General features: G+C 31.7%; 2 protein-coding genes across 2 annotated transcripts; both read left to right on the top strand.

Moving 5' to 3' along the window:
* Window positions 1–917: 917 nt before the first annotated feature.
* On the top strand, window positions 918–2,953 carry LOTGIDRAFT_105113 (hypothetical protein; the record flags this gene model as incomplete). Its single annotated transcript, XM_009057060.1, has 5 exons — window positions 918–1,046; window positions 1,368–1,447; window positions 1,850–1,968; window positions 2,409–2,491; window positions 2,723–2,953. The coding sequence occupies 5 exons, from the start codon at window positions 918–920 to the stop codon at window positions 2,951–2,953; spliced, it is 642 nt and encodes a 213-aa protein (XP_009055308.1).
* A 1,243-nt stretch (window positions 2,954–4,196) lies between these two features.
* Window positions 4,197–5,173, top strand: LOTGIDRAFT_153124 (hypothetical protein; the record flags this gene model as incomplete). Its single annotated transcript, XM_009057059.1, has 2 exons — window positions 4,197–4,307; window positions 4,971–5,173. Coding segments are annotated over 2 exons (314 nt in total), but the record flags the coding sequence as incomplete, so codon positions are not given.
* Window positions 5,174–13,109: the final 7,936 nt, after the last annotated feature.

The following is a 13,109-nucleotide window of genomic DNA, read 5'->3' as shown; positions in this document are numbered from 1 at the left end:
TCTTCAGGTAATTCAATTCAACAGTTCGTCTAGGATATGTCCTGTATTAATCAATACTTCAAGCAGTCAAAGTCAGTACATTATTTTTGTTATTGATGCTTCAGACAACTCCATGAATAGCCTTAATTTATGTCTTTGTACTGTTGGTAAAACAGTTTTTTTGAGAAAAAGTGAATTATTCCCAACCCTCTGACACAAGTGTTGCTACTCAGTGGCTAAGTGACAACTCATTATGCCCTCTGTAGAATCCATGGAGCTTAAAGTGAATTTGGAATTTTTGTCTTTAAGTCCTGACAGATGAAAACATTCTTTCATATTTCTTTTGTAGGTGGAACTGGTACAAATGGAAAATCAAGGTGAGCAGATTGTATTATCTCATTTTGTTAACAATGACATATTTATTGTCAGAGACATGACTAAGCAAGTTAACTTGACCTAGAAAACAATTTTGGTAATATTATGCCTTAGTGAGAAATTGAATGGTTTGTTTCCATATATTAGAAAAATACATGCTCAAGAGCTAATGGAATGCTTATTTTTGGCTTATAGAACATATTTGTCTTAATGCACAGCAATGAAAGATTGTATAATTTTTATTTCAGTGATGTGAAAGCATTAAAAGAAACTATAATACCAGATTTATTAGTACAGTCAGTAGATAACTTTCAGTAAGTATTTAATTTTAAACTGAGGTTTTTGTAGATATATTTTTCCAATCAAAAAAAAAAATCTAATTTTGATTTAAATCTTTTGATGTTTTTGTCCAATAAGGCATAAAACAGTAGGATTTATATATAACCCTGTTTTGTTATAATCATATAGAACTTTTTTTTTGTTTTTTGTTATTGTAATATTATTCATGTATTTGTAGAAAGTATATTAAAGATGAGAAAGAGGTTAGAGAAGGAATAGCTAGAATGTCCAGTAAACCTATAATAAAAGTACAAGAAGATATTTCAGCTTTAAAACAACTATTATCAGTAGTCTCTAATACCTTACAGAGAAATACCTGTGCTGTAGAAAAACTCAAACGGGAAATGACAATGGTAAGAACTAACATGAGTGTAAAATTCTTTACCCAAATCAGCAACCACATCTGTTTTTTCTCCAAACTATGCCTGCTCATCCCCTTGTCATCACCCATTTAGGTTCATATAGTAAAAATCTCATGACTCTAAACACAATTTCTGATTGATTCGAGCCAAATGGTGAATAGCAACCTCACAAAAATTAGCTTCTGAAATCTGTTTGGTTGCTAATTAAATGCTGGTAGAATGGAGGTTGAAACAGGTTGTGTAACATGTTTAGAAAAGTCACTACTTTCAATTTTTTGGTTGCCAGTTTATGATGAGGTTGTATATTTTTAGGAATTGAAGAATTCTGAAATGGCAACAAGAACTAAAGATACTCCACCTGGTTTACAGTATGAAAATACAGCTCCAACTTTGTAAGATATTCCTGTTTAGTTCTGTCAGATAACATTTAACTAGATTGTGTATGACAGATACACAATACTGCATACGTGTACTGACACAGGCAGTTGTTTCTCTTTGACAGTAACAGTAAAGACACTTTAAAGCTTATGTTAATGACATATAGATGTTTGAGGACTTCCCTTTTCAGTTTGAAATTGTCAGTGATTGATTGTCAGTGATTTAATTGGAAAAGTCGACATAAGTTCCCCTTCTTGGATGAAGATTGGGTGTTTTATGAAAATCCTAAGACAGTAATCACTTGAGGTATTGAACTCGATATAACCTCTCTTCTATAGAATTGTGTCTATTGAACTTGAACCTTCATAACTATAACATATATTTTATTTTCAAATCGTTCATAAATTTATTTCCAGATATTTCCAAGCATTAGTTGAAGATTTTGAGAATAGAATGGTAACCTATAGACAACAAATAGAAGTATTAGAGAATCACTTAGCCTCATTATATCAACCTAATAGACATTCTCCAGCAGGTAAGCCTGTTAATTTCAGTTTTTAAAGTAAAACAATAGGGCACACCATTCAGAGATGACACACACACATTATCAGTCAAATAGAGTATTACAAAAATAACAAACAATCATGACAATAGTTTTAGATTTTCACAACCAGACATTTTGTATGTCACAAATTTACAATTTACAAAAAATCTGCCAGAGTAGGTTAGTTTTAATTAAACTATGCTTAAAGCTGTGAATAGACCAGATATGTGTCTCATGTTGTCTACAGGGCAGATTTATCCCGACAGTTGTAGCAAACAGATGAGATCTGTGCCTAGAGAAGATTTATAAAACAGAATTCAAAGGATGGCATTTGGGTAGTTATTAAACATTTTGAGTCAATGAATTGGATACAAAATACTGTGTTGTTCATTTGATATTGTTAATGGTATTTCCTCTCTTGTTTATTTTAGAACTAATCGCCTTACTGAGGAAATTACATGAAACTTTTATTGCCTTAGCTGCTAATCTGCAGCAGGTTCATGAAGCAGTGAAGGTAAAATTTTATGATGTTGATTAGTAAACATTAAATATTTGAATTATATTTCGAGTGTTGAGTGTTGTTTATTATGAAATTTCTTTTCTTTATCTTTAAAGAAGAGAATACTGTGCCTAGTTAATTTCTGTTCTGGTATAACAAGCACCTAGATAAAAGGGATCTTTATTTTTAAAAAGGACAATATGTTATCACTATACCTCAGTATGATTCCTCTATTCCTCATTTCAGACATTAAAAGAACACTATTTAAACTACCGTAAGATTATCCATGGTGATAACAGAAATATATTTGAGAAACAACAGAAAGTTTCAGTACGACAAACTAATTATAGAAATATAGAACAAACAGGACCTAATCCATTTACTGGTGTTACTAATGCTGCAGCAGTAGCAATGGCATCTGTTTTAACAAGATCACAACAACCTGCTGGTAAATATATCTCTTTTTTTAATCTTTAATCCTCTATCCTCTATTTTAACAAAATGGTTAGAATATTTATTCTGACAGCTGAAATCTTTATTGAAACATGATTTATGGTAAATAAGTCATTTTTCTATTCATAAACAACAGGAGAGGATTAACACAGGCAAAAGCTTGCTCCCAATCAAATCATATTCTATCGCAATAAAATCTAGGCCATCTTTGTCTATCATTAGAGCCCTTTGAAATTTTAACCCTTTGAACTCCATTCAGTTTAGACTTCATTAGTAGGTCAATATTATGTTATTGGTTTAATGAAATATTTCTATAAACTTAGGTGCTCCACCAGTAGTTGGTTTAACAGGAAGTGGTCTGGCTAGTGGTTCTACGTTTGGCCAGCCATCAGGATTTGGTTTAGGAACATCAACTTTAGGCACCTCTGGTCTAGGAACATCTACATTGGGTGGTGGAGGCTTGTTTGGTGGATCAACCCTGGGATCAAGTAATATTGGAATTTTAGTGTTTTAATATTTAGTTACATTTAATTTGGTCATTCATTATTTGAGCCATATTTCAAAGCATATTTTTTTATCAAAAAGTTTACAGAAATTCTTTAAACTTTTTTCATTGAAGAATTTTTTATGTGATTTAACATTAGATGAAAGAGAATGTTATGAAGCTAAATGATAGTGATAAAAAATTAGACCAAATTAACTCTCTGATTAGCTAAGTGTAGCATTGTTAGAAATGGTTTGAATTTGAAAAAATGGTACTGCAATTAATGATGAAATTATCTGTAACAATTTTTTTCTGTTTTATTAAATTGAAAGTAGTAATTGTAGATGTTGTATTTTAACCCAAGCACTTCTTATTAACCTTTTATCAAATATCCTTCAATTGTGATTTAGTTTTTTCTTTTTTTAAGTATATTCTGAAATTACATTCAGTAGAAAATCAATTTAAAAATTGAAAAAATGAGTGAATGACAAATTTCTTCAAAAAATTTAATGTTATAAATAAAAGAGTGTGATGCATATTCTTTTTATTTGAGAAAGTTGATTACTAAGCATATTTCAACAAGTATATTACTTGGCTTTTTGGATTATTATAACTATGGTTATTAAAAAAAATGCTTTTCTACGCAGGACATATATTTGGTCAATTACATTGCTTTGGTGTTAGTTTAACAATATTTAGATTATCTCAAAACTGTTTGATATAACTTGATAGCAATGGTATGTAACAGCCTATAAGAATAATAGTGGCTTTATTTGCTTGTAGGCCAGTTATTCTCTAGTAGTACTGGAAATTTAAAACCAACACTTTCCTTAGGTACATCAACTTTAAAACCAGCCCTTTCTCTCAACTCTACGTCTTTTACTTCACCTCTACGTTAGTTAGGGGTAAGCTTTCTTTATTTTATTCTCTTTCTAAATGAATTATTCTATTGACGTTAAATTATAGGGACTACTATTGTTTAAAAACAAACTCATCATAGTGTATTTTTCATTATGATAATGTGACTCAAATTCAACAATGTTAAGTCTTGAATTCATCCTAATATGGATGTTTTTGTGATATTTTAATCTTAAAAGGAAAGTTTTGGTCATTTTTTTAAATTGTTTCCTCTATTTATGCTTTTTAGTCAGTAGATTTTGTCTTTTAATAGCATGATTTACTAACCTTTTTATTGTTTTTTTTAAGTACTTTATAAGTGTATTTTAAAGTTTTATTCTTGATCATTTACTTATTTGGCATTTACTTATAAGTTATTATATAAATTCTGGAATTATGTCTTAATGAAAATTTTTACTATGATGGATTTTGAATACCCAGAATATGCTCTATGAAAAATTTTTGTGTGAGGAATAGCATCAATGGTGGCACTATTATATGATATGCTAGATTTACCTCATATTCTACCTTAGAAAACAGTAAACTTCTACTTCTACACTTCTGTGTGATATTTTTATAAATGCCCCTTAATGTACCTAAATACCTTTGACTGACTTTTGTTTTGGACAGCTGTTGTTAATAAAAGTTTTCTGCTTTCAGATACAGGATCAAGTAGTATATTTGGCAATACCAGTATCTCTCAACCAGCTCTTGGAGGTAGCTTTGGTTTAGGAACACCACAAATAGGAACAGCTACACCTGGTGTTGGAGCTAGTCCTTTTACTCTATCATCCAGTACCAATCAACCTTTTACACTGGATAAACCTCCTTCAGGACCGGGTGGAAAACGAAATAAACGATGAATTTCGTCATCTCATTTCATTTGTATATTACTCTTTATCTGCTATGATTATTGTACATCTGAACAATTGTCTCGATGTGTCTATGTAAGATTTCAGTTTGATTAAAATCAAAATATAAGGTATTTGCTCAGAGTGATTTTACTCTGTCAAGAAATTGTGTAACACAGGAAATAACATGAAATATTTCAAGCCGTATTTAGTTCCTTTACAAACAATTATGAAAATAGAAACTTTTAAGAAAGTGGAGAAAAAGTACCAAAAAAAAAAGATTTTAGTATTCATTTTTCTGATTTCTAACCTGTTATATGATTTGTATAACAAAAATATTTGTTAAAATTGTATTTTGAATAATGACCAATACACTATTTTATTAAACAGATCTTTTAATTTGATTTCTTGAAATCTTTCCTGGCAAGTTGAGTTACCCACATGTTAAAACAGGAAACCAAGACTCTAGAATTGCATTTTAAACAAATTGGGATTTGGATTGTAAGTTTGGACAATCCCAGAGCTAATAAATATAAGAAAGTTAATTAGTGATTCAACTCTATGAACTTGTGTATTATTGTATCATTATATATTTAATACCCTTCCTTACTAAACCACACGATCCTTTATCACAATATTGATTGAGAGACTATATTTAACATAAAACTGAAATTATAGCTCAGAGATTATCTTCTTCTTTATTGTTTTATTGGATTAATTGGATTTTAATGCTGTTGATTTGTCCTAATTTGCTTAACATGTCCGATTTTGATACGAAAGCAGGGCCATCGTTTGTATCGGCCGTCATGAAAACTGATCGAAATTCAGAAACGGAAAAACATTCTATTGTGACCATAAGTTATTACTCGTCAGCATTCTCCCAGTCTCTGGTTTCATAGTGTTTTTTGCATGATTCATAAATCTGTCATCTTTGGTTACTCTTGGGTCGACGGCTTGGCTCCTCTGTAGCTGTCATTGATCCAAAGGTTATGCATTTGCCTACCATAGGAGTAGTACCAAGGTTGTCAAGAGCCTAAAGGGTTCAATAAGTGTATCCACCATGGACGGTTTCGGTTCATAGTAAATAAATTTTAATATAAAGACATACATGTACAAGTGAAGTAAAACATGTTCTTTCAAGGCTAAATTATTTTGAGTGTTCGAATATTGTTTGTTACGCTTTAAAATAAAGGAAGCATGCTGATCTATTGTATATAGATAACACTTTCAGTTTAACACACAATTGAACAGTTCAATTATGGAAAATAAATTCCATAGCAAATATATCAACTTATACCTGTTTATTCAAGCAAAATGGATCAAGTATCAAAGGATTGCCCTAAGAAGATTATAGGATTATACTAATCCATATGAAGGTTTAGAAAGAGTGATATTAATCTAGCCGAGCGTGAATTATTGAATATCATTTTCATTATTGACTCGCATTTGATAGAGAGAGTCTATTAGAGTTCATTTTCTTCACAAATTTTTTAATTCAAGTGTTCCTTTGACAGCGTGTGACACGTGTGTACATCTTGTGGATTAACCATCTTGGTGAGTTAGAATCTTTTGTTCTGTGCTCTACAATTGGGTATAAGATCAATTTTAGTGGGAAATTTTAGAGAAATATTTGAAGTATAACTATTTGAGTGTAGTCCGAACTTCCTAACTGCTAACTGGTACCAATGATTATCTTCAAAGCAAAATGAAAGTCTTTTTACTCTGAGGATGTACATTGTATACTGAAATAATGAAAATTACCTGAATTTATTTCGAATACTGAAATTATCTGAACTTGTCTTGGAATTCCAATAAAGTATCTATATATCCTGAATGCCAAAACGTATGCGTTGGATACTTAAATCACCTTAATGTAGGCTACCTTTAATACTGAAAATTACCCGAATTTATCTCAAAAACTGAAATTATCTGAACTTGTCTTGGAATTCCAATCATGAATGCCAAAACGGATAAAGCGTTGGATACTCAAATCATCTAAATGTATTTTTAATACTGAAATTATCTAAATTTATTTGTAGTATTGAACTTATCTGAATTTATCTCTTACTCATCTGAAATCAGCCCGTTAACAGAATATACCAACTTGCGGATACTTAAATTATCTGAATATATCTCGAAAACTGACATTATCTGAACGTATCTGGAAATCATCGGAATAAAGCTTATAAGAAAATCCTAATGTATCTTTTTGAATAATGAATTTATCATAATAGAGTAGAACGGTATCAAGAAAACAGAATGAATGTAAAAGAATGTAATCATTTGTAATTTTCGGCAAATTGGACCTTTATCTTTACGAGTCTAGAGTATTTAATTTTTTCGATGTATCTGATGGGATATTCAGAAGTCTAAATTTCTGTTTCATTGTTAATGTTAAACCAGTCCGTTGGTCGTGGAGGAATGAAATCTGTCCATCTAAACGTTAATCTATTACTTAGTGATGTAGATATGCTATAATGGTGAGGGTTGTCTATAAACTAGGGATTATTGATATCTATACAGCTAATCCTATAACCCCTTACCACTTACTAAAGACATATTTAGTATACAGACAGTCTTAGTTCTGAGAGTATTCACCATTTTCACAGTTCCCACCATATCAAAGACATGTACACCCGGTACCCCCCAGCATCGAGTGGCAATCCGGGCATACTTTCTCTCATTACATCGCCAATCTTCTTGAAAAGAAGGACTTAAAAGTATAGTTTGATTGATAATAAGCTGTATCAGCAAGTTTAAAATATCGAAAATGGACCTGGAAGCCAACTCATATAGGATCAATTTGCAAAGACTGGGAGCCCGAACACACCAATTGTAATGCTGAATTTATATTTCTTTCACAATAGAACAAATCAAGGTTTAGCATGTGATTATGCCTTAGTGGTTAAAACTATCACTATTGACTTCTGTTCTATTTTCTCTTGTTCAAGTGTAGTCGAATATTTATTTATGAGATAATTTATCAATCTGGAGAAATCAGTAAGAAAGTAATGCGAATAAAAAAGCTTGGTAGGAGGTCCTGTCTCAATCAAACCATATTTAATTTCAATTTGAGTTTATCTCGTGTCGAGATATCATACAAATTTTAATCTGTGCGAAATCCCTTAATCCTCTATAAAACAGTTAATATGTAGGCAATCCATGTTCTTAATCCATACTCTTTATTTCAAATGTCAGAAAGCAATATAAATGTTACTTTGATAACAGCTAACAGTAATGAAGTTATCAAGAAGTCGAATTTACGACAATTTATGATAAAATAACATCAAATCGTTTTCCCACTCCAAAGTGTTTGAAAAGCCTTCACTCAGTGAGTATTTTGACGCGAAGCTTTGTTGTGGATTATCCTTAACATATGTTGTTGGGCGACAATCTTCAACATCTTCCGTAAGGCTGAAGCCGTTGCAGAGCTCTAGCACAACGTTCACAGTAGATCGTTAGATTGTTGGTTTGATCCATAAAAACTGTTGAATTCATTCAACGTTCAACAATGCAAACACAAGCACGCCTTCCTCTTCACATAAAACTGGCACTTTATGCCCCTTAACTACAATAAGATCATTGTCATCATTTGGATGTTGATGGTAAAGTTTATCTGTTGATAAAAGGACAGAACTTGTTTAGTAAAGAGATTATAGCTCGGGGCAGTGTGTTCCTCTTCATCAAGTTAAGTGTACATTTCTCGTGTGTCATCTCACCTTCAACACCTTTACTGTTATCTACGCCTCGGGGTAGATCAGAAATGACCACTGGAAGTGGACAAACAATTATCATAATATTGACTTTAGATAGGTAGATGTCAAGTTAATGTTCGCTTCCAGCGGATGCTAATATCGCAAATACTGACGTTACAACGGAAGGACAATTATACCAAGTAGCTGGTGAATCACAAGCCCACGCGAGCATCTCAGTTGTAACTTCTACTTATATTAAGATTGCGCGTTTTTGTTTTGCTGATCCTGTGCATTTTTTATGCCCACATCCCGTTCCCGAAACAAAAATCAGCTATCCACATGTGAGGACCCCTGTTCATCTCTGCAAGCATGGAAACGGTATAATAGCCAATGTCAGTGAAAATGAAAGCACTCAGATGTAGTATTATCTTGACTCAATTCAAAGTTGAAATTAGCAAAATTAATGTCAGTTACTCATTAAGAAACATAACAACAATCTCTTCACATTATATCAGTGTCACCAGATTCAATCTGACTCAAATGTCAATTGATACTTGAAGACAGTTGACATTTTAAATGTTGATATCCAGACTAGATCATGAAAATATGCTTGGTAGGGTCGAAAATATGTTGCGGAATGTCCAAAAAGCAATTATTCTAGAATACCTATAGTTTCTGGTTTTACAACCCCAAAAAACGCCACGAGTGTTACCGTTGCTTAAACCAAAACAGCTTGGTTTCATCTTCAATGGCTCATATGTATTCTTACTCTCATCAATGTACTAATCTTGTAATCAGACTCATAGATTCTATTTGAAATGCTTGACTTTATATATATTCATAGTACTCCTCGGTGATATGAGAGTTATAGTAGTGTTATGTTATTAACACATATGTTAAATGTGAAGGGTGAAAGAGGTGCTCCCTGTACAACATCTAGATACAATATTTAAATTGAAAGGGTCCGGATGTTTACTTCAGTAATTAGTATGTTTATTTGTGGATTTTTATCACTCAGTTGATAAAATCGAATATTATTTTCCTACTATAAACAAGTTAATGTCATCTACACAACACAAAACCACCGAAGCCCATCATACTAAGTCAGGAAAAAAACTTTTGTGTATTTATATTGTTTCATATTAAAATGTTACGAGAACAGCTACCCCACCCTATAGAGTCATTGTTGTTGTTAGACTGTTTCACATACCGAACATTTATAATTTAGGAGCACTGCATTACGGTAAATGTGTGCGTATATATATTGTACAAAGTTTATCAAGTGGAAAATGTAAAAAATTTTTATCAGTTTTTTGACGCCTTCGATAGTGGTTTCATGATTAGAAACCCGAATTCGTGGCTTTAAAATATCATAATTCGTAAAATGAATGTACATTTTTGCTTTGATTTGACTCCCCTTTTTTAAATTTCAAAGAAAAAAACTACTGTCACTTGTTAAAGACTCCCGACAGAGCTTAGTTTTGTAACCTGTAATTATTTTATTTCTCAAATAGAGTTATGAATACATAGGCATTTGCACGTTTGAAATGATATAAAGGTGGAGTATGGGCTGTGTCAGTATTTCATTATATAGTTCTCTGTGGATAAATTCTCACCAAATACATTTACATATATCACATACGAAGGTGTAATCATTTACAAATTGCTTTGACCTCAAAATATTTCTTTTAAATTGAAATTAAAGAAATTGTTAAAGCCACTGTGTGTTATAAACTATGTTATCACTACAATATTAATTTTAGAGTAATTTATATAAAAGATTCCTATTACAAAATTGGTTCGTTTCCAATGTGGATAAAATATTTGTCCCATTTGAAGTTTCTATACAGAAATTAGATGATAGGGTATACTTTATCCCCCAGAAACACATAACGCCACTCTGCACTCGAGTAGGCCTATATCTACAATCACCCTTTCCAATAGTCCATAGTTGTTTTGTGTAGCAGTGTAATGGAGGATTCAAACTCACGCGAAGACTTCAAAGAAAACTGAGAGCAAAAAGCCCTGTCCTGCATTTCTTGATTGCTGTCAGCTGGTAGATAAATTGAGTGATCTTATGAATTCCGACACACGATGTTTTTAAACCTTTTTAACTCACTTTTAATTGATTTTATCTTAAAAGATCTTTTATATTGAAGATTGAAAACGTCATGTAAAGTTTTGAAATAGGAGATATTATCTGAACTTTGGCTTTATATTCTGACTTATTAAGTAAAGAATGAAAGTCAACTTTATTTCAATGAGGTCTGAAAAGCGACAAAATTATTGGTCTCCAATTTGTGTTGAATGAATGAACACACACTATCTCTCTTTTACTTGCCTTTCTCCACACATTAAAAGGTGTCCTTTATTTAGTTTGATATCCGAGTCGGTATTATTATACCCCTATAAAGGATATTGGTATGCATGTTTAAGTTCGTACAGTTATAGTCATATTGAGTGTTTTGTATGGCCTAGTTGGCGACCAATTACTGACCATTTAACTGTTTACACTTGAAAGACTTCAATTGAAAACTGCTGTACGTGAGTGGCGGTTATTAAATTTGACATCAACATAGTGGACATTTCTTACTTGACCGTTATTCTTCAGAATTTGGTTCTCACAATAAGTGGATTACTTTCTATGCATTTCTTTTTTGGATTATTGGATGTAGGTAAGAATTATTTGGCCAGACATTTTTCTTTTCCTCTTATTTGGCATAACATCATGTTCAATGTTAAATTGAAACTTATTGATATTCATCTGAGCTACATAATGCAAGGAATAACTCTTTCCCATCGACAGCAACTTACGTTATGAAAGGCTAATAATCTAAAAAAGAATTATTATTAAAAGGGTGTAAGACGAGGAGACGTCTTGTGACCCTTTTCTGTTATTGAAATGTTCAAATTATACAGTCGACAAAACAGGAATAAGTTTTATGTCTACTTTTAGCCTGATGGTTATTTATTCAATTTCCGAATATTTAGCACATCATATCATTTTTAAAGTCTGAATCGTTCCCAAAATCTGAAGTATTCATATCAACAACACTTGCTTTTCAAATGGTTTACGTCTATGACAATGACAGAAAAAAACGTTTGACAATACTTCTTATAAACTGACTTTACAATTAACATTGCTATTGTACTGTTAATTCATATTTGTCAAAAGCGGGATTCGTTTCTTTAACTCTTTTTGTTCTGAGATAGTAACTAACAACTCAGCAAAATATGTTGTTTACAAGCTTTACCATTCAAATTGTTTGTTCTTTTGTGTAGTTTAGAGCTAAATTTATCAGTTTCACACGAATTCAAACATTTCAAAACATACAAAAATATATTATGTCATTTTAAATATTGTATAGGTATAGGCTAAAAATTGTTGAACTGCAAGTAAAAGATGTTGAAAAGCAGTTTCAAATGAAACGAAATAAGTATTTGTTCGACTCGTGTCGTATGTCATATGTAGCGAGTTTCAGTTTATCAATTAAGTTGCATGGAGATCACAGCAGTAAAATGTGGTTTTTGATTGCAATATTATGTGAGCTTTTCATACTAACAATACTTGTATTTGTATACACACACAAAAGAGTCCTGTGGTTTTTGCGTTTGTCGCAAAAGATTAAAATAATTTGTTTAGAATTAATTTCTCTTTATCATTCGTTCAGTAATTTATATATAAATATCTCAGTTAGTCTTAGGATTTGTGAAAATATAAAACAGTGCACAGACATGTGGAGATACAAGCAAGCTGTTTGACATTGGATCGACTGCTGTGACTTTGAATAAGAATATTGTTTGACGTCAGAATACTGTAGCATATCTCCAGATTAACAGATTATCGTCGGATTATTCTGAAAGCTTTGCCTGTTAATTCATAATTATAGGGTTAATTTCCATTAAACAACATAACACATATATATGCAATATTGGCGCTTTTTAATGATTGATGTCAAACCTTGCACCACACCCTTTTTTACAGCAGCAGACCTTTCTCTTAAAAGTTTACGAAAAAAACTCTTGAAGCGAATAAAGGAATCTTGAAAATGTAAATACTTCGGATTTTTATGACGTCACAAATAGATGTCGGCAAGATATTTCGTGCATGCTGACATCAAGTGCTGTTTCATTCACGAACATTGGCTTTTCCGGCAAAAACTAGCGGAATCTGCGGTTTGATTGCCTTTTTATTCCTTTGATAGATTTTCAAATAGAAATGTACAAAAGAATACACAAGTCCCGTAAATTTA

The sequence above is a fragment of the Lottia gigantea genome, assembly GCF_000327385.1.
Source record: "Lottia gigantea unplaced genomic scaffold LOTGIsca_3, whole genome shotgun sequence".
NCBI classification, from domain to species: Eukaryota; Metazoa; Mollusca; class Gastropoda; family Lottiidae; genus Lottia; species Lottia gigantea.
The sequence above is the reverse complement of the archived record's forward strand: the minus strand, read 5'-3'. Positions and strand labels throughout refer to the sequence as shown.